Source organism: Acartia tonsa, chromosome 8, assembly GCF_053477335.1.
Source record: "Acartia tonsa isolate MP-2025a chromosome 8, ASM5347733v1, whole genome shotgun sequence".
Taxonomy (NCBI): domain Eukaryota; kingdom Metazoa; phylum Arthropoda; class Copepoda; order Calanoida; family Acartiidae; genus Acartia; species Acartia tonsa.
The window spans coordinates 49,542,193-49,565,442 of NC_137267.1; the positions used below are offsets into that span (position 1 = coordinate 49,542,193).

The 23,250-nt window shown below is 32.0% G+C and overlaps 2 protein-coding genes across 2 annotated transcripts in view; one reads left to right on the forward strand and one right to left on the reverse strand.

Annotated features, from left to right (window-relative positions):
- Nucleotides 1–110: 110 nt before the first annotated feature.
- Nucleotides 111–15,360, forward strand: slmo (PRELI domain containing slowmo). The gene is made up of 7 exons (XM_080170771.1): nt 111–665; nt 1,849–1,970; nt 2,576–2,692; nt 3,048–3,174; nt 3,991–4,040; nt 6,235–6,349; nt 13,710–15,360. The coding sequence occupies exons 1-7, from the start codon at nt 573–575 to the stop codon at nt 13,803–13,805; spliced, it is 720 nt and encodes a 239-aa protein (XP_080026897.1). The 5' UTR covers nt 111–572; the 3' UTR covers nt 13,806–15,360.
- A 1,220-nt stretch (nt 15,361–16,580) lies between these two features.
- Nucleotides 16,581–23,250, reverse strand: part of LOC145327195 (uncharacterized) — a 146,035-nt gene continuing 139,365 nt past the window's right edge. The window contains exons 27-30 of the mRNA XM_080170772.1: nt 20,810–20,847; nt 20,223–20,284; nt 19,696–19,761; nt 16,581–18,820 (exon numbers count right to left, since the gene is read on the reverse strand). Of these exons, the coding sequence (XP_080026898.1) occupies nt 18,761–18,820; nt 19,696–19,761; nt 20,223–20,284; nt 20,810–20,847 (226 nt within the window). The 3' untranslated portion in view covers nt 16,581–18,760. The remainder of the gene's footprint in view (nt 18,821–19,695; nt 19,762–20,222; nt 20,285–20,809; nt 20,848–23,250) is intronic.

Genomic DNA, 23,250 nt, shown 5'->3' on the forward strand with positions numbered 1-23,250 from the left:
ATTAAATTTCCCCCCTGTTTTCGTCTGCTTCAAGTGACGTTCGAAACATGAAAACTAAATATTCTTCACTAAAATACGAAAAATATTTGATATTTATAATATTTTTATACAAAATAATAAAGTTTTAGTTTAAATTTTATTTATTATATATAAGTTAATATTTACCTCTATGTCGCAACTAATGAAGTATAAAATAGTAGAAAAATACTAAAGAGATATTTTTTACATATTTTGTCCTTTTTTACACTATATTACGAAGTAAAAGTATTTTAAGAATATTATCTTTGTTTTAAATTTAAGAATTTGACACCGAAAATTGACTTTTTAAGCTATGAAATGTTAGTTTTTAGTTGAATAGTTCGATTCTATCAATATTTACTACTTCATTTGTGTAAAGTACACATTTCTTCCAAAATATTCTGTCTCTCTCTTTCCAACAAAGCCTACCAAGCAACAAGGAGGCCATCCGCCCTCGACAGCCGGGTTTAAGCCTATTTTAAAGGGTCCAAAAGGTCATAAAAGTGACTTTTTTAAACCTTAAAGTGTTGTGATTTATATAAATTATATAAGAAATGAAAATTTGGACATCTGAGCATGTTTTTAATCACAACTGGGAGACCGTCTCCGGGGGACAATGGCAGAAATATCCCAATCCCCATAATCAGGTATCTAGAAGATAGATAGTTATTAATAGATAGAAAATTTGATGTCTTATAATTAAGCTTATTCGATTTTAAAAAGGTATATCTTAAGATGTAAAGAAGTATTTATGATTTTGTTGTTCGAATCTTTTAGATATCTCGGAAACTGCTTGTCTGATTGATTTGCACTTTTCGGTTAAGTTTTATTAATGTCAATTTCCCCGTAGAGACTAGAGACGAAGCAACTAGAATGTTATGTAAGTGAGTTAGAATAATTGATGTTATTGGAGCGATCACTTTTAGGGGTTATTGACCTTTACATATAGGCATATAGGAGAAGTAATATACGATCTATATTAGCAGAATAACTTTATAAAGTTATCCAAAATTTCAAGTCAACTAATGATAAACGTGTAATATAAAACTTTTGAGGACTAGTAAAATTCATTTTCAATGACCTCTCCCCCTCCTTGGTCAGGGTAACTGTATAAAATATATAACGTACCACCAGAGATAGTAAAAAACAGGTTTTTTTTTTAAAAGAACAAACCAGTTTACTTGTTTTTTGGTTTAAACCAGTTTTTTTTGGGTTTTTTTTAATCCAAATTATAGTATTCTAATTTAGTTTAAAGTTGAATTTTTATAGAACTTATTGAATGTTTTAACTTAAATACCTAATCAATTTATAATAATGCATTTAAACTTCTTTTAGAAAAATTAGTTGCATTTAGAAAAGTATTAATTGTCCAAATTGTCTATTAGATATAATCACCAAAGTACAAGATTTAAACTATATAAAGAATTTTATATCCGGTATTTAGGTTTGTTGACACTAATTGACTGTATTATTTACATTATAAAAAGATATAACTGGAAAGATAGGCCTTTGTATAAATATTTTTTTCAAAAACCATCCCCACCTTGTTTTTTTGGTTTTTTAAGCTTGTTTTTTTTTTGGTTTAAACCAAGTGTTTTTTTTATGCCAACTCTGCAGACCACCCACCCCAAAATAAGTCATTATGTTTAGTTGTATTTGAAAATGATATTGTTGATTGAAACATAAATAGAATTTTTTTAATAAGATGTTAAGCTGAAATCAAAAGCTTGTATCCAATCTACTTGTATAACACAGTAGTTAAAAAACCATAAAAATACTTGAAAACAAAGATTCTATGATTAAAGTTACTTGATCATTCCTTTTTATCAGGCTGTTGTGGGCACCGACGTGGTAGATCGCCGTGTCGTGGATGGGGTCCTCCATTCCAGCAGAATCATATCATCAGACTGGAAGCTGGCGCAGTGGGTTCAAAAATTAATAGGGGCTAATAGGTACAGTTTTTTTCATATCGAATTTTACTCTACCTAGGTAAACATAATCCGTTAAAATATGACTTCAATAGAATATAATAATAGTTATTTATCCCATCATATTTTATACAGGTCTCCGCGTTCTTGAAATAAAAATTTTAAAACAACTTTTGTTAAATTACTGCCTATGATTTGATTATTTGTTTTAATATTCGTGGAAAATTGTTTGTATTTATGGCATCTTATATATTAATTCTTAATATTTTACATAAACTACTTTTTTTTCTAAAGAAAGTAGGTATTTAAACCGCATTTTTAATTAATGTTTTTTTGCTTTGGCAATTGTTAATACTTCTTAATGATTATTATAATAATTTAATTTCAGATAGATTTCATTTTGTCCGTACAGGGAAGGAGGGGAGGGGTTGACAGACACAGCCCCTCGCCAAATAGCCTATGATTTACTTTAGACCAATGCTAAGATTTCTTAAAACTATGACTTCTCAGTCATCATATTGTTTTAATCATCTAACTTAATTATCTAGCCGTTTTCAAAGTTTTACTGGACATATTGCTACTTTGTTATTTAGGATTAATTCTGGTAATAAAAATTGTTTTTGTTGTAGGGTATGTTATGCACATGAAGTTTCAACAGTTGACCCCAAGAATCGGGTCATGACGATGCAGTCTAAAAATCTTTCATTCTGTAATGTTGTCACCATGGAAGAAAATTTAACTTATAGGTTAGTATCATTTCTTCTCGTAACTTAAAATAATTTAGATAAAAAAAAATACATCTACTTGATCCTTTTATCCAGGTTTTTAAAATTACCTATATGCATATATAATCCCTATACAGTATTCATTGGATAGGTATAGAATATAATACGTGGATATTATGACAGGGGATAAATTTAGGTTCCTAATTTTGACATCATTTATTGGCCAGTTCTTTCATTCAGTTTGAGGGGAAGGAGTAGGGTATTAAGTGTTGGTTGGAGTTAATCGTTATTTTATCCAACTAAGTGTTTTACTTTATTCTAGAACATGTAAATCTGGTGTAAGATCCAAATAATAATTAATCCATTGTATTTTCAGACCACACCCCGAGGACGGTGGTAAGACCATGATGATCCAAGAAACCTTAGTTACTGTCCAGGGTGTACCATTAACATCTTATATGGAGTCTATTATTGTCAATACTTGTTCTAATAATTCACAGAAGGTAGGTACCTAATTAAATTGTAGGGTGTTCCTTTAACATCTTATATGGAGTCTATTATTGTCAATACTTGTTCTAATAATTCACAGAAGGTAGGTACATAATTAAATAACAGGTTGTATCTCTAACATCTTATATGGAGTCTATTATTGTCAATACTTGTTCTAATAATTTAAGAAGGTAGGTACCTAATCAAATAGAAAATAATGGTAAACTTATCAAAACAGGAAAGAATACAGAAATATGCATATTTGTATGGTAACTATTATTAACTAATGATAATTCACAAAAACTGGGTTTTTTTGTTGTTAAATGGTAGGATAATAGTTAGTTTTTGTAATTATATTGCCATATATATTATTACTAGCGGCTTCGCCCCTAGCCTCTAGGGGTTTTGCCCCAAGAGGTGAGCAAAAAAATTTTTTGGCACAATTCGTAAACGGACCAAGGAAATCTTCAGGGAAAAAAAAATGGGATTTTTTTTTTTTGGGGGGGGGGGTTGGGGGCGTTCCACCCCCCAAGAAAATAGCCTAAAACCAGTAGGTATACTCCCTGAAGAGTAGAATCCGATCGGTTCAGTGGTTACCGAGATCTTAAGGGACGGACAGACAGACGGACAGACATCGTTCTACTTTGTATTATAGATATTACAATCTTAGGACTTTTTGTTTGAACCCACAAAAATTTCGAAATCAGATGTAATACTAATATATGTATGGCTTGAACCCCAGATATGTTTTATTCAAATGATTTAATAGATACAGGAAAAAAAATATCATTAGTTTTTGGGCTGCCGTTAATAATACCTATTTTTTTCAGGGTAAAGCTGCCATGGAGTGGGTGGTAGAAAAAATCGGGCAGGAATGCAGGTAACCTTTTTTTAGCAGCATAGATCTTCTAAAATTAGTACGTCCGTTACTCGGTCCGACCATAAAGAATATAATTCTGTATAAAGAAATAAGGAAATCCTATAATACAAGGTTTTCAGTTTGAGATGGTTCTAGGCTATAATTTAAGTGTATCCTTCCTGAACTGTCGAATAGAAAGTCCCATAGAAGATAGAGGCAAAGATTCTTTAAGTTCCAAATGTCCATTATTTATCCTTTGTACGTTAAGATCTTATTAACCATTGAACCGATTAAGTTATCGTTATCGGGGAAGGTTCTAGACTTTTTATGCCCCTTCCTTCCCCAGCGAATAGAAAGCCCTATAGAAGCTAGGAACGAAGGGGAAAATGGCATAAAATTGCTGTTGTACATTTTTCAAGTTAAGAAATTATTTTAAGATTTTGATATTTGCTTTGTACTTTTGATTTTCCTGCAATCTAATGTTGAAAAAGAAACAATGTTATGTAACAATTGCATTTACATTTTAGAGGATTCCACACATTGGACACACGACAGTTATAATAAATAATAGATTTTTTGTGTTGTAAGGGAATAATTACAAGAAAAAAAAAATTTTTGACATGCAATTTTTTTTAGATAGGTTCAAAGTTTTTGCTAATGATATTAACATTAAATTAAGTATAAGTTTTTTGGTTGTGGACTTAATAAGCAAAATATTAATTTATAAGTCTAAACAAAATCGTAAAAATATAGGATCCTCCATGAAGACATACTTTCAGTTTCAGAACTTGATTATAAAGATGCTTTGCTTATAATGTTATACCTTGCTGTCTTAGGAATTATTTTTCCAAAAATCAGATTAATATAATCATTACAGCGCGGCGCACGAAAAGTAAAATATCAGCAGTTAAATATAACTATTAGAATTGCTACGCTTTTTAAAACTTATCTCTTACAGGATTTCTCATGCAAAATATGAAATCGATGGGGCAATTTTAATATGTCTAAATTGAAGTGAAGAGCTATTCGTACGGACGTACGGACGGACCATGATAATTATATTATATTTTCGCTTTTAAAAATGCATAGGATTACAGAGAATTAAGTGTTATACAAGTATACATTATCTAACGCTTAACTTTCATAGCATTTAAGTTATGTTAGAAAGAATTCTGCATATTATTTAAGGAGATGAGAGGCCATTGTACTTTAAATTATACTGGTGCCCAAAGCGTTGAAATCCCATTATCTCCAGCATTGTATTACTATTTTGATTGGGTGATACCAACTAGCAGTGTCTAAACTTTTCCGCCAATAATTTTAATTTACAGAAAGATGAATTTGTTTATTATGTAGGTAAATTGGAATGTACTAGAATTTATCGTTTTTTTTGTATTTTTTAAGAATAATATCCATAAAATACGGATTTAAGACAGTTTATAACTTAGTTCTGTATAAAGAAAGCTAAATTTTCTTTGTAGTGAGCCTTTGTCTTTATAAATAAACTAGCGGCTACGCCCTTCTGGCAGACGCACAGACATCCTGTTTCTTTTATATAAAGATATTTATGTCAGCAAAGCTACTCGATAACTTTAGTAAGTCCGTGCGTCTGCCCGCCCATAGCATATTCCTGGCATTCTCTAGGCACCCAATACAAAGTTAGCCCTAGTCACATAAATGATATATCGTCATTCTAAAATGGTTAGAAACCTGCCCAGAACGATCCAGCGGTTAACGAGATCTTGGCAGACAAACGAACGTACATCCTGATTCTTTTATATAATATTATTTTATCTCATCCCAGGAAGGGAGTGAACATTGGGCTGTTAATTACAATAGTCCCCAAAGTTTTATGATAACTTTTTGTTATTTGTTGGCTTATTAACTATGGGGACATTTATTGAATTCTATTGGTTGGTTCATTAAGTTAAGTGTGCATCCAAACGTTTCAGACACTAATTGTAATCTACTGTAGGGGTAATTTTGTGCATCAGCTTAGGGAATGTACATCAATTTACCGGCCATTGTCTTATCCTTTAGATGCCTGATCTCATACCTATTAGGGTTGGGCCGGATATCTAGCCAATTCCGGATATCCGGCATTAAAAATCAGCTGGATATCCGTTACCCGGATAGTTTTGATATCCTGTATCCGGCCAGATATTGAAAATGGCCGGATATCCGGCCCAACCCTAATACCTATTTCTAATTTCAGTGCCCTGAGTATATCTTCATCACTGGAGAAATTAAAGTTTGAAATTGGAGAGTTGAAGAGCTCGGTAGCAGAATCTCTTATTCAACCTGCCAAAAAATCTATAGAGGACTTACAGGTATGTCAGCTTTCCTCGGATATTAAAATGATAAGTTAAAGGATTTAAGCCAGTTTTGTTAGCCCGGGCTAGAATAAATGATAGTTATTAATTTATGATTTTTATTTTAATATTCGTGTAAAATTGTCTATTATACGATGGTTTACTTAGTTTTTCAGTATGACTGATAACCTGTTCTAATCTAGCGGATATTAATAGGATACGAATCTATACTGGATAAAGGATTTTTCTCATTTTAATGTTTATAAGGACCCCGTTCTCCTAAAAGTTTGTTTGTGTGTTTTTAGTAATAATAGTTAGAAACATATCCAGGACCTATGCATAGCTTTCTTGAAAAACGGGAGAACCTAATCAGTTATGTTGGTAATAGTTATTTCTTTCATCGTATTATAAACCGCTTTCCGCGGATATAGAATGTACAATTATAAGATTAAAACTAGTTTTTTTAGCCCCGAGTTGCCAAAGGCACGGGCTAAAAAAAACTAGTTTTAATCTTATGATTGTACATTTTTATATTCGTAGAAAGCTGGATATAATACGATGATAGACATAGTTTTTTCGTATGGATGAGAACCGGTTCCTATCCACCGGATTCGAATGAATACGAGAAAATGTTTTAATAAATTCTGAGACACAAAAAATAAAAATACACTTAGTTTTGAACTGAAAATTAAATCCTATCTATAATTTCTTCTTTAAAAAGGTGTCTAGACTAGTGCAGTGTCTAGTAGATAGGTAGGTAGGTTTTTTTAATGTCTGAATCTCGCCTTTTTATCTAGTTTAAGTTCTTACTTTTTATTCTAGCTAGCAGGGATGAAAACGTTTCTCCACATAAAATAACTCCCCCCCCCCCCCCCAGACGTATACAAAGCTTTCCTGCAAAGTAAAGTTTAATTGCCTTTGACATTTTGACATCTTTTTTGCTTAAACAATAAAATACTTTCTACTTTATCCCCAAAATAGTTGCTTCTCCTCCAGGGTTGGGCAAATGGGGTCAGGAAAATAGCCTTAAACCCGCTCAAGACATTTATATAGCTTACCATTCAAAACAGTAATTGCCGAGATCTTTAGCTTTAGACAAAAAATATTACTGCTTCATATTAGGTACTAGCGGCTGCATCCCTAACATCCAAGTTCTCTATATTAAAGGGGATAAGAAAGGGTAAAGAAATAGCCTGAAACCATCCCAGGACACTAATAAAAAAAAACCTAAGACCAGTCTGCAACCTATGTGACGTTTTCCGGATTTTTATATTAATGCAAAAGCTAGAAAAAGGGAATAGCATGTTAATTTATGTAACTTGAGGATAAATTTGCCTTTAAGCCAAATAGAAACAATCATCATAACTGTCAAATCATTTGACACACGCGTAAAATAATTTTATTCATTTAAATACTTTCTCAAATTCTTGAATTACGTCCTTTCTTTCTTTTTAAGCATTGCGTTTTGCGTCATACAGTAAGAATCACATGCTCATAGTGTATAGGGATAGAGGAATCGATATATTATCACTTGGATGTTGCACCACATTTTAATGTACTCTGATAAAGTAATACTCGCAGCTGGCTTAAATAACGATACCCCCAACCCCTCCCCTCCAACTGGCTAATAAATGAGGCTAAATTGGCAACAAGTTTTCCCCTGTCAATATATCCACGTTTATCCTATATCCATTGATAGATGTTTCGCATTCTTATTATTGTAATGCTTAGGTTTATGTCAGAGAGGGAGGTTACATTGGGCTTTCTATTACATTAGTCCCCAAAGTTTTATAGTAACGTTTTCTTATTTGTTGACTTAACAACTTTAGAGCTTTTTACTTAATTTTTATTGGGTGTCCAAATGTATCAACCAGTAATTGTATTTACAGAAGGGGTAAATCTGTGTATCATCATTGGGGATGTACATCAATTTATCGGCTATTGTTTTATCCTTTTAGATCCCTGATCTTTTTAGGTTCTAATTTTTTTTTAAACTAACATTGCTCATTTGAAATTAAAGATTATATCTCCCTTTCCCCCGCATTTTTCAGTGTATTTTCGTGTACTTTAACCAGTTGTATGCGAAGCATCTCTAAAATTCTATATCAAGAAAATCACATTAATAACAGTGGAGTAAAGGTAATGTAAAGGGGGTCGATGGGAGATATCGTTTGTTTAGCCAGCGACAAGTTTCACTTTATTTAAGTACATGATAATCTTATGTAAGATCCAAGTGATAATAAATCCATTAATCTGATTAACTTAGCATCGCATTAAGAAAGAAAACTTTAAACATGCGTCAACTAATACACGTGATTTTAACTTATCAGTTGTTAACATACAAGGAGTAAGGAAAAATTGTCAGGGAGGAAGGGGACATAGGGCTGTTTATTGCACTAGTCCCCAAAGTTTTATAATACCGTTTTCTAATTTGTTGGCTTAACAACTTTGGGGACCTTTATTGATTTTTGATTGGTTGGCTTATTAATTTTAATGTTTAAACATTTCAAACACAAATTGTAATCTACAAAATGATTATTATCATTGGTAATGTGTACATCAACTTATCGGCCATTGTCTTATCCGTTTAGATCCCTGCATGATTTTAACATATTAGTTGTAAACATGCATTGTAATCTACAAGATTAATTTATCCTTCATTGTATTATCCCTCAGTCCCTGCAAGACAGTTTATAGAAAACATTCCGAACGTAGCTTATATATCTTAGATATATGTAACTAACACATAGTACATAATAAAAATATTGTTTTGGATAAAGTATTAAGGTATTTCTTTGTTCGTTAACCATTCGGGGTGATTTTGGGCTATTCCCTTTCTGAATTAAATTCTTTGCTTGGATTTAGGCTATTTTTGTTGACTGTCCTTTACATTCCCTTTCAAATACAGATTGCATTGAAGCCAGAGCGCTTTCAAAAATACTTATCATGGGATAGAGTTTTAACTGTATAGGTTTATAAAAATTAGAAGTTTAAAAGAAATTATTTGAATTTTGCTACCTAATGAAAATATGTTTATAGGAAGCTATGAGTATGCATGTTTTTTTTTCTTTCTAGAATGTTCTTAATTGTACTGTAAATTTTTGGACCGGATTCGGATTCTTAAAAGAATCCGTCAAAAAAAATGGCGGATTCTTGCGGATTCCGGATTCTAGCAATATTTGAACAGGCTTTTTTAAAAATTAAAAAAAATTTTAGTGCTACATATGTCCTAAAAATTAATGTTCTTGGTGTTCTCTATAATTCACTGCCGAGAATCGAACCAGATTTTTAAAGATTTTATATATAATGATGATAATCTTTGCCTTCAAAAAGGGGAAGTTGAAAGAAAAAAACTCAAGACGCTAATTTTAGCCTACCAATTCAGAATCCGAATCCGCTATTAAAAAACGGATTCCGGATTCAGATTCCAAAATTGACCAAAAATTTGGCGGATTCCGGATTCGGATACGGATTGCCAACCCTAATAAATAGGCATACTACAGAATTCCTTCAATCATGTGATATTTTAATTTTAAAAACTCTTTGATGCTATGTTACACATTCCTTAGATTTGTATAAGATATTAAAAAAGACGTTAAAACCAAGGGAGGGAGGGAGGGGGTATTGGGCTGTTTGTTACACTAGTCCCCAAAGTTTTATAATAACATTTTCTTATTCGTTGTTTTAACAATTTTGGGGACTTTAATTGAATTTTAATTGGTTGGTTCATTTAGTTGAGGCACATCAATTTATCGGTCATTGTCTTATTCCTTTAGATCCCTGCAAATATATGTTCTATTGATCACGCAACAGACGCATGGACCATGGCAAAACTAGCTTTCCTGTTACTATAACTATCAGTAGTAAGGAATAGTACAACGGATGATAGATTATTGTCTTTTATTACTAAGTATAACTTTAAGGGGGGGGGGGGGGAAGTTTGTACACTTATAGGAAATGAAATTCAGTACCAAAGTTTGGGAGGGTCGTATGGGCTTGTTTTTAAAGTTATCAACCTAATTCTTTTTGTAGGCTCTCTTATATGACTTGATATACACGGAAAACTTTGAAAATTGAATTTCGGTACTTTCCTTCTAGGGGCTTGTGGAGCAAAAGACCCCCCAAAACACTAAAAATATGAGTTCTGACCTTATTTTTAAAGATATCGACCTGATTTTTTCTTTATAATACTTTTTTAACATACCCGAATCAACGAACCATTACAGATTTCATTTTGGGACTTTCCTTCTAGGGGCTTGTGGAGCAAGAGACCCCCAAAACACAAAAATATGAGTACTGGGCTTATTTTTGAAGAAATCGACCTGATTTTTTTTATAATACTTGTTTAACTTGACCGAATTAACGAACCATTACAGATTTCATTTTGGGACTTTCCTCTTAGGGGCTTTTGGAGCAAGAGACCCCCAAAACACAAAAATATGAGTACTGGGCTTATTTTTGAAGATATCAACCTGCTTTTTTTATATAAAAATAATATTTAAACATAACCGAATCTACAAACGATTACAGATTTCATTTTGGGACTTTCCTTCTAGGGGCTTGTGGAGCAAGAGACCCCCAAAAATCATAAAAATATGAGTTGTGGGCTTCTCTTTTAAGATATCAACCTTATTTTTTTATATAATAAAAAAATACTATTTTAACATAACTGAATCTACGAACCATTACAGATTTCATTTTGGGACTTTCCTTCTACGGGCTTGTGGAGCAAAAGACCCCAAAAAACACTAAAAATATGAGTTCTGAGCTTATTTTTAAAGATATCAACCTGATTTTTTATATAAAAATACTATTTTAACATAACCGAATCTACGAACCATTACAGATTTCATTTTGGGACTTTCCTTCTAGGGGCTTGTGGGGCAAAAGACCCCAAAAACACTAAAAATATGAGTTCTGACCTTATTTTTAAATATATCAACCTGATTTTTTTAGGAACACTTTTTTTAACATAACCGAACTAAGAAACCATTACAGATTTCATTTTGGGACTTTCCTTCTAGAAGCTAGTGGGGCAAAAGACCCCCAAAAAATATTTTTAGAGATATTGAGTTGATTTTTTTCATGAAAACTTTTTTCACATGTTTGAACTAGGTAGCCACTAATAATTTCATTTTGGCACTTTCCTTTTAGGGGAAGGTAGGGTAAAACGCCTCCAAAACAAAATAAATTGAGTTCTCAGGTTATCTTAAAAAATAAGGTCAGAACTCATATTTTTAGTGTTTTGGGGGTCTTTTGCTCCACAAGCCTCTAGAAGGAAAGTCCCGAAATGAAATCCTTAATGGTTTGTTAGTTCGTTTATGTTAAAAAAGTATTATTTTAAAAAGATCAGGTTGATATCTTTAAAAATAAGCTCAGAACTCATATTTTTAGTGGTTTTGGAATCTTTGCTCCACTAGCCCCTAGAAGGAAAGTCCCAAAATGAAATCTGTAATGTTTTCTTAATTTGGTTATGTTAAAACATTTTTATTCATTAAAAATCAGGTTGATATCTTAAAAAATAAGCTCAGAACTCATATTTTTAGTGTTTTTGGGGTCTTTTGCTCCACAAGCCCGTAGAAGGAAAGTCCCAAAATAAAATCTGTAATGGTTCGTAGATTCGGTTGTGTTAAAATAGTATTTTTATATAAAAAATCAGGTTGATATCTTTTAAAAAAAGCCCACAACTCATATTTTTATGATTTTTGGGGGTCTCTTGCTCCACAAGCCTCTAGAAGGAAAGTCCCAAAATGAAATCTGTAATGGTTCGTAGATTCGGTTATGTTTAAATATTATTTTTATATAAAAAAAGCAGGTTGATATCTTCAAAAATAAGCCCAGTACTCATATTTTTGTGTTTTGGGGGTCTCTTGCTCCAAAAGCCCCTAAGAGGAAAGTTCCAAAATGAAATCTGTAATGGTTCGTTAATTCGGTTAAGTTAAAAAAGTATTATAAAAAAAATCAGGTCGATTTCTTCAAAAATAAGCCCAGTACTCATATTTTTGTGTTTTGGGGGTCTCTTGCTCCACAAGCCCCTAGAAGGAAAGTCCCAAAATGAAATCTGTAATGGTTCGTTGATTCGGGTATGTTAAAAAAGTATTATAAAGAAAAAATCAGGTCGATATCTTTAAAAATAAGGTCAGAACTCATATTTTTAGTGTTTTGGGGGGTCTTTTGCTCCACAAGCCCCTAGAAGGAAAGTACCGAAATTCAATTTTCAAAGTTTTCCGTGTATATCAAGTCATATAAGAGAGCCTACAAAAAGAATTAGGTTGATAACTTTAAAAACAAGCCCATACGACTCTCCCAAACTTTGGTACTGAATTTCATTTCCTATAAGTGTACAAACTTCCCCCCCCCCCCCCTTAGATGATAATATTTTCAAAAGAGTTAGAAAGGGTTGTAAATTAATTATAATTATCTCCTTAATTTTTCTTTTAAGTTGTTACTTACACAAGTCTTTAATCAAACAAGCTTGTCCTATTCTAAAAGCTTTCTGCTTTACCTGCTTTAATTCGTTCTTTGGTTCTCAAACTATGCTTTACATCGAGGTACCCATCGAGCTTTGAGGAAAATTGCCCAAATTAATCCTCTTCATTATCATTTCAATGTCGCGTTTTATGACCGTAAGTTGTCTTGTTTATTTATAAGCTTTGTGAGCTATATAAACTCAATGCTTTTGTGTCAAATGAAAGTTGCATTAATTTAGACATAAAGTACAAATTCCCCCGGGAGAAAAGGGGAGGACAATGGCTATCATAATATTATCAAACATGTCTTTTACTAAGATATTTTCCAGCTACTAATGATAGTACCATCAGGGAGGGAGGGACCATTGGGCTGTTAATTACACTAGTCCCCAACGTTTTATAACAACTTTGTCTAATTCGTTGGGCAACAACGTTGTGTACTTTTATTGAATTTAATTGGTTGGTTCAGTATATTTAACGTTTCATCCACTAATTGAAATCTACAGTAGGGGTAACTTTGTGTATCATAATTTAGGATGTACATTTTATCGGCTATTGTCTTATCCCTTTCTTATCTTATTTTGAGAACATTATTTGAGTACAATTTACACGCAGAGTTAGCGTGATAGATTAGAATAAATAAAGGAAAAAATATAAAAATAGGGGCGTGCCGCTAAGAGAACCGATCCGAAGTAGCAAAATTTATGTCTCTGTAGTTTATTATTTCAATAATTATCTACTGAACCGATTGAGTTCTCCATTTGAGGGAAGCTTCGCATAGATTCCTGGATAGCTTTGACTTGTCTTGTTGAAGTCTTGTAGATGATTTAGGCTTTTTTTCTATATTTTGTTGTTGTTGAGTAGGTATTATTTCGCAAATCGGACTAATATTTGTATTTCTATTTCAGGATCGAATTCAAGGAGAGCTGCAACAAATTGGCCATTCAATAACAACACCAGTCAGATTACAAGCTGAAGAATTACCCTCCTCAAAATCTTTGTGACACAAAGTCAATCCTTAAAAAATTTCCCCCCTTTTGCCTTGAAACAAATATTTAAAACACAGTAGAGATTTATATATTACCTAGACAACATCTATCCATTCCAAAAGAAAAAGAAACATAATTTAATTCTACTGCTGCTCTGCTCAAACTTAAATGTACTCAAAAAAATAAATTACCAATCTACAAAACTCACCCTCTGGCAACGAATCTCGCTGGGCTGTGATTTTTTAGAAAAATTGAAAATGGCGCCGGCCTGTGTTGTGAGAAAAAAAATGCGGGAACCATATTACAAATCTGTCACGCGGCATTCCTGCTACTCTCTTTGAAGAATAAAAAACGCGGGAAAACACAGGTCGGAATGACGTCATTGTGATGCAATATACAACATCAATCAACAACAGAAAAGTATTAGAATATGAAGTGGCGAATCAAACAAGAACGTGATTGTAACCATCAGCAAAGCACAAGTTGTTGTTTAAAAGCCACACATACTGAAGAAACTATTGTGTAGTACCTGGCTCTTATATATATTAATACTCTTTATAGTGGCTACAAATATCCTTTCCAAATTGAAAATAAAATTGTAAATGTAAATATTAAGAAATATTTTATACTTAATTTTAGAAAACCTAAAGGATTTTTTTGTAAGCCTTAAAAAAATGAAAAATAACATCATTTATACAAATTTACACAACATCCTTAATTAAACCAGTTAGAACCATCTAATCACATGTTAAAACCCATAAATGTTATTATTTATCAGAACCAAAGAGTTTATTTAACAAAAATTAAATACCTACCTTTTAACAAATGGCATTTAGATAGGTATACTAAACTACCTGCTTTCCTAAAGGGCATACAATTGTTATAAAAAGCCCTTTTTATAAAATTTCAAGGTTGTTTTCTAAAGCTTTTACTTGTGTACAGATTGCTATTGTATGTGCACAACTCTTTTTCAATTAATTTTCTTCTTTTTTAAGCTTCAAAGAAAATTATTCAGCTTGACATAATTTAGGTAGTTTTTGCAGGGAGGGAGGTGACATTGGACTGTAAATTACATTGGTACTCGGAAAGTTTAAAATCGTTGGTTTTCTAAGTTTGGGTACTTTTATTGAATCAAGAGTGTGTGGTGACCAAGTTTTCCAATCAATAATTGCAATCTAATAAAGTGGTAATTTAGTTTATCATAATTGGGGTTGTACATCAATTTATTGTCCATTGTCTTATCCCTTAAGATCCCTTTTGTGTCAGTACAGAGTACAAACAAATTGTAAAATCTGAAATCTACAAAAGCTCATATAACAGAAAATTTTTATTAGAATAGTCTTGAGCTTAAGTACGGATTCAGATTTATTAATATCAAAATTTTGAAGAAAAATATAGTCATCAATAAATTAAGTCCGAAAAACATCATATTATATATATATAGTTTTTTCTTCATAAATGTGATAATAGGACACTTTAACAATAAAGTGTAATGCAGAAAAATTGTCTAAATTTTGGAATTAGTCATTTTTGTTGTGATATTTCAAGATTAAATTATTTTTCCCTAGAATTTTGTATTTTATTTTTTTAAACAAAGCTTTTCTATAATTAAGATAGGTTTGTTTCTCCGCAAAAGAGCTATTTTAAAATTACCAAAGAAAAGTAATTTAAAGTTGTTTGTCAATTGGAGAGAAATATTTTTTTTCGCATCGTATTACAAACAGCAATCTGCTTCTATCTATTAACCAGGGGTAGCTATTGTAACAATCAATTCTACAAAAAATCACTAAACCTTTTAAAATATGTAGAAGTATGTTTTGTTTTCTTATGTAAGTGAAGAGGGGTGGGTAAGAACGGGAGGAAAAGGGGAAGGGGGTTGTGGGAAATTTTCCTTTAGAATTGTTTGTCAGAATATCATTCCCTTGTCCCTGTCTATCAACATGAACACATTCTGATAATGGCATAAATCTTTAATAACGCAAGCAAAACTTCTTAAAATTAACAATTTCTTGTATAATTATAATTTGATATCAGGGTCCAAATCAATATTTGTGGTCTTTTCACAGTACTGAACAGGAATGCGAAGCCGGAGCAGCACCAAAATCAAACGGCTCAGCATCGCTGGGACTGAGAAATTTGTAGGAGACCTAACTTTTTAAAGATTTCATGATTTTCTTGGTTTGTTTTAATAATAATTCTTTTTATTTTCTTTGTTACGGCATCTGCTCTATAAATCACTTTGAATGTTTGTCCATTCCAAGCTTCGCTACCAAATACTTATGGATGTGTTCATCCTTGTTTTTCTTTATAACCAAATATTAATTGATGAAAGTAAATATTTATAGATTTCGGTTTAGCTTTTTACTATTAAATTCACACTTGCATTTTTGGGGTTATGACAAAAATACAGTTATTGCACTGTCATATTCACAGTTTTGTTGTCAATTATACACCTACATATTCACAAAAATACATCTATTAAATTTGTCAATTGTACACCTACATATTGACAAAAATACATTTATTAAATTTATACTTATTTATCCATAATATTTAATGCATCTAAGGAAACTGTAAATATGACAGTGCAATAACTGTATTTTTGTCATACGCCCTAAAAGTGCAGGTGTGAATTTGACAGTAAAACTGTGTTTATGACATTCAAATCAATGTGTTTATGACAGTATTTTTTCTAGTGATAAATCAGCCATGTACCCGTTAGCGGACATGCCTTCATACAGACATATATCCTGTTACTTTAGTATATAAGATGTAAAGGGAAGAAGGAAAAATGTTCATAATATATTTATTTCTGAAAGTAGAATAACAAAATAACTGTACAAGTGTATACATACATACATTACGTTATTTGGATCAGGTCCACTTCACGATAAAAAGGTCCTGGTATCGATTAACTCCAAAAATTTAACCAACTAAAGAAGGTCTACAAATAATCTGGAATAGAGTCACTATTACTTAATATGCACAGTTATCTTACAGTGCTCAAAATAGCGCGAAAAAATACCTATTTTAAGCGTTTTTTCTCCAGCGAAGCTTTTCCGGTGCATCAGTAGATCTTGCCTATACCAGATTTATAGGCCTTCCTTTACGGCTTAATCTGGTTTAAGGGAAAGACATGTACGTTTAGCCATTTGGCAGCTAGCAGCCTTTAAAGGTCATCGATTTTTGGAGATACTCGTTACCAGGAACATTTAACCGTGAACTGCACTAGATCCCATTATTTATAAAGAATAAAAACAGTCCATCAGGGCAAATCAAGTAATAGAACTATTTATCCCATCGTATTATAAATATTTTTCCACGGATATAAAATGTACCATTATTAGCTTAAAACCAGTTTTTTAGCCATGAGAAGGCCCGGGCTACATAACAGGTTTTAAACTTATGATTGTCCATTTTGATTGTGGTAGAAAACAGGATATAATACGATGCTATACATAATTTTTCAGCATGGCTGAGAACCGGTTCTAATCCAGTGGATATTAATCGGTTTCGAAGCATTACTGGAAAAGAATTATCCAAGAATGGAGAGTTTACAATTGGCAATATGTTTGGCTTTAATGCAAGACCTAGGAAAAAGGGGAGTATGCACGAACAAGAGCAAGTGATTCTAAGAACTTTCCAGCCGTGATACGTAATATCTTTTTGTGAATATACTAGGGTTATGTTTTATATAGTTATACCAAATAAAAAAAATAAGATTCGCCATGGTTTTCTATGAATAAATTTTTGAAATTTTAATCATTTTTTATGAACTATCATCAAACGTTTTGTTGAGTTTAAAGGTTCAACTAAAATAACACGCCAAAACATAATTAAATGCTGTAAATTAAGAAAGTACACTATTAAAACTCTTTACAATATTACAAGTTACTAACTATTATTCTAAATTAACATTATTCATTGAAAAAGTTTACTTTTGTGTCACAGCAGTTTGAACTCAACAAAACATTTGATGATAGTTCATCAAAAAATGCTTAACATTTTAAAGTTTATTTTTAAAAAAAAAACCATGGTGAATCTTTTTTTTTAGTTGGTATTACTATATCAAACATAACCCTAGTAACTAATATTAACCAAAAAACATTTAGAATCACTGCTGGAAGGTGCTTAGAATCACTTGCTCTCGTTCGTGCATACTTCTCTTTTAATGAAAAGACTTGCAAATAGAAAACCCTAAGTTAGCTGCAAAAGGGCTTAGCATAATTAAATCATGATAAAATAAAAATTTTACATATACAAAAAGATAAATTATTGATACAAAATTTAGAGAGCTTTTTGTGTAATTATATTGTATTGGAATAATTATATTTATTGTAAAAGAATGCCCAAAAATGTGACTTAAAAATTTCATGAAATGTTATGACTGTTTTCAAATAACAGAAAAATAGCAAAAAAGAAACTTTAATGAATAAGACTTTTTTTTCTTTGTAGCCGCCGAAAATCCGCCAATAAGCCATAAAATTAACATTTAATAACTTTTAAAAATGAATCACTAACTTTTTATTTAAAGGAAAAACACGAATTATTGGCGGATGGCGAGCGTTTTAAATTATTTTTCTAAAGTTTAAAAAAGAGAAAATAAATATTTTCCCAGATAGAATCTTATTAGTTGAAAATGTATAGTTTTAAAGTATTTATTTAAACAATAATAATAAACTGAATAATATTTATTTTGTTGTACTTGAATTTGATGCTAGATATTAACTCTTAAATTTTCCTTGGATAAGAAAATAATCTTGAATATATGGATATAGAATATACGTGGATATTATGACAGGGGAAAATTGTCGCCATTTAGGTTGCTAACACGGAACTCATTAATCGTTCATATAAAAGGAGAGTGGATGGGAGGTTTTAGCCTGCTGCGAGTTTCACTTTTTCAGAGAACATGAAAATCTGGTGTAACATCCAAGTAATTATATATCCATTGTTGGAGAATGATCAATCTATCCTTGAAGTTGAAGGATGGCACGGAGAACATTCAGTTGGTTCAACTGACTTGCTACCTGAAAAATAATAAAAATTCAACATAAAATTGTATTACTGGGCTGGGAGTCGGACTCATACATCTAAAGGTTACTTCCCCAATGACGATACACAAAATACTCCTACTTTAGATAACAATTAGTGGTTGAAACGTTTGGACACTCAACTAAATTAATTAACCAATCAAAATTCACTGAAGTCGCCAAAGTTTTTAAGCCCATTAATTAGAAAACTTTATTGTAAAACTTTTGGGACTAGTGCAATAAATGTCCCCCCCCCCTTCCTGAATTGAACCACCCTTTTAATTTTAAAAAGAAAATAAAACAATTTTTGGGGGTATGACGCTTATTTCTAGGGGTGGTTTCTCTTGGAAGGGCAAAGTGACCTCCATTAAGACAGTAACAAACCTTCCAAATCTTCAATGTAAAGGAGAACCATATCCTTAAGAAGATACACACACACACAAAAGACATCCTGTTACTTTTTCTATATAAATCAAAGTAGCAGAATATTTGTCTGTCTGTCTGTACCGATGAATATTGCTAACCGCTGAACCGATATGGTTCTCTCTAACAATGCTGCTTCAGAAGGTTAATAGCTATTTTGAAATAAATCAAAAATAAGGGGGGGGGGGATAGGTTTTCGTTTGTTTGTTTATTACTTTAGGTCAGATTAGGTTACCTATATCGGGTAATGTACATCCCCGTAGAGTTATATCACCGCGCAGGTGAAGGCCTCGCAGGGTTAGGGACCTCGCAAGGGGTTAGGTATCTGTAGGAGCCAAATATTAACCCCCACCCCCATTTTTTCAATTTATTTTAAAACTAAGGGGGGTGGGACAAGTGCTTAACAAGCACTTTGTATGAAAACACCAATATTTTGTCTTAATACTTACAGGGCTAATTGTTTGTTGAGGGGATATTGTGACAGTTTGGGTTGACTCGTTCGTCAATGTTACAACCTAAACAAAACAAAAATAAGGGATATAGTACCTTTCGTGGCAACGCCCCTTAAGGGGCGATTCGTCGTATTTTGAAAATGGCTATTGATAGATTATTTTAGGTTAGGTTATATTGGGTTAGATTGGCCCGCAGGCTTAGGCAATTGGCCCGGCAGGGGCTAGAAATAGGAAAAAACCTTCTGTGAAAATACGAAGAAACGTCCCTTATGGGTTGTTGCCACAAAAGGGACTTTAAGTTATTAAAAACTTGCGAATTCTATGATATGCGTTTTTTAAGGTATGCGTTTTTTGAGTATGGTCCCATTTATTCAGTTCTTGGGGATAACATTGCATTGAATTTTAGAAAATATCTAAAACTTATGAAAATCGACCAATGAAACACAAATAAAACACCATAATGCAAATAAAAAATAAGCCTTGACACGTCCTTGTTCGAAGTTATACAACAAAAAAATACTTACAGCTCTTGTAGGTTTAATATATTCAGTATGCACTTCCCTGCCTCCAAGAGTTATTACAATATCTAAAAAAAATCGTATTATAGACAGCTTTCCGCGGATATTAATATAAAAAATCATAAATTTTGTTATACACGATTGGCAGATGGCCGAGCTAACAAAACTAATATAACATTTATGATTTTATTTTAATATTCGTGGAAAATTGTTTGTAAAACGTACTATATTTGATTATTCAGCATGGCTGAGAACCGGTTATAATCCAGCGGATATCAATCGATTTCGAAGCCATACTGGAAAATAATACAAAACTCAATTTCTAATGTTGCTAATCTTACTTATATTAATGAAACGGTCTAACGTCCTTCAGATAACCAACCCTTTGATTGCACGACCTTCATTTTCTTCTGACTTAAGGTGCCCCTGTTGAGTTAAAGTATTTCTTTACTCTAGCTGTTTATAGCTCGCACCTGACATAGCATCAGGAAGAACCATTTTTTAACGTCTTTATTTGTGACGCGGTATTGGGTCATTAGAACCTTTCCGACAACGAGCGGATTTTTCATAATTTTAATAATAAAAAATTTTACCTGACGTAATTTCTGTTTCCATTGTAGTTAGAATTGTACTAAAATAAATTAAAACAATTAATTACAATGGAGAGATAAATTTATTTCAGTTATTCAGTTGAGCTTGAGGTGAAAGGTTGTCCTAACCACTCTCCTCCCCTACCCCAACTTATAACTCTTCACCGACTAGATTATCTAGTTTTGACCGCCCGCTAACCAGTACAAATACAATTGTAATTAATTCTACAGCTGACTCATCAAGTTTGACCGCCCAACACACATCGAATCTGCTCCACTAGTGAAAAATTTAAGATAAGTTTTTTTTGTGTTTATTTAAAAGTATTGATATTTGTGATATTCATCCTTAGTTTAATATATTAGTGAAGGTAATTAATTTTATTCTTAGTGATTATGACTAATAACATTACCCCTAACTCTAATTCCTCCCTTGAAGGGCAGCGAGAAAATTCCACTACCCCTGCAGATTGGAATAATTTTACTTTTGACCACTTCTCTAAAATAACTGAGACAACGGGAAAAATTAGGGAAGAACTTGATAAGCTAAGTCAATGTAATAGTGGGAAGCCTAGTGAAAAGGCTAAAATCATAGCTCCAATAACCAATTGGTTTATTGAACTAGAATCTAAGATGAATGATTTGTCTAAGTTTGTTTTCGGGTTATCTAATAACCAGAAGACGCTAATTGAAAGAATTGAGAAACTAGAGGCCACCGTAGCTATCAATGTGGCTTCTGGCGACCTTGTGTCTGATATCGAAAGGTCAGCAGGGTATAAAGATTTGTGTAATGAAACCATGCTTGCTTCTCTAAGTAGTAAGGTCCCCAACTTGGATTTAGGCGTTCACATTGATAGGGATTCTGACATTTCTATGATTGAAACGGTGAAGACAAAGCTTTCTTCTACTCTCACCCCTAAAGTTTTATCGGACGTAGTAATCACCCCATTAGCAAAAGAAACATTTGAGAAAAATGAAAAGTTTATCGTTCCAGTATTACTAAAATCCAAAACTAAACAAGGAAAGGCTGCTTTAGATAAGGCTCTAAAGACTAAGGGGTTAGATGTTAACTTTCATTGGCCTAAACAAATGTTTCCTATTATTAAAAGTTTAAGAGAAAAGTACCAAAATGTTAAATCTGAGGACATAGATTTAACCTCTAAGCAAATTCTTATTAGGCCCAGCGCAACCGGAAAATCCATAATGGTTTCTTACAGAACAAGGATGGGTACTAACTGGACATTTTTAGAAAGTTTTAAAACTCCTGCGCCTCAAGCAATGCTTGAAAACACCAAATTCTTGCAACCTTTCTCTAGTAAATATATACAAATGTGAGTAAACAAAATAATCATTGATTTAAAATATTCTTGTCAAAATAATGCATTATTTATATAAACTGCTCCTTTTTGTTGTTACTTTTAAATGGTATATTTACTATAGATGTGAAATGTTATTCCCCCTTTTACATTCTCCCCCTTCTGCCCTTGGTTGTAATTTACCCCAATTTTATCATCCAAATCTCTACATTGACATTTCTCATAAATTGCAAAAAAATATTTTGAAACATTACACTATGTCTCTTGGTTCAGTTTTATCTTTCAAAAAAGGGATAAACATTTTTAACTTGAAGAAAAATTGTATGTCTTTTTGTAAGCTTTTAGGGGATCCTAAATTTAAAAAGGCGAGGAATTTATATTTGAAGAAGTAATTTTAAGTCCCCCTCCCCCAGTAAACCAGCCTACATCTGGAAATTCTTTTTGCTTAGACAATGTAAAAGTTATAAGCCAAAATATGAACTCGATAAATTTAAGTTTGGCCTCTCTAGATAAAGATGGTGGGAAGTTTAAAATGAAAATTAATGCAGTTTTAAAAACAAATTCACATATAATTTTACTTCAAGACACGCGTGTGGGTAATAATGTAACATTTCTTAAAAACTATTTAATGATAAGTAAATTCGGAAATTATGATATTTATCTTAATAGCACAAAAGGGGATCGTGGTGTAATCACAATGATAAGGAGAAATTTTTGTCATAAAGTTTATAGAATATTTAAATCTAGGTGTGAAAATGTCATTATCGTTGATTTGCATATAAATAATGAACGAATGCTTATCATTAACTGTTATGGTCCAACTCAATCTCAAAATAAAGATTTTTATTCACTCTTAAAACAAAAAATTGAAAGTATTGGAATTTCTAAGTTTGTTATTTTGGGAGATCTGAACTGTTTAACTTGTGATTTGCCTATAAATTCTAACGTAGTTTTGAATAATTATGAAATTCTTAACATGAGCGCAATACCTAACTTAATTCACACAAAAACTTTAGTTTCATGGATAAGGGATGGATTTATTGTAGACAAATTTAGACTTTTGTATCCAAATTTAAAAACTTATAGTTATATTCCTTTTAGTGAACAAGCTATAAATAGGTCAAGGATTGA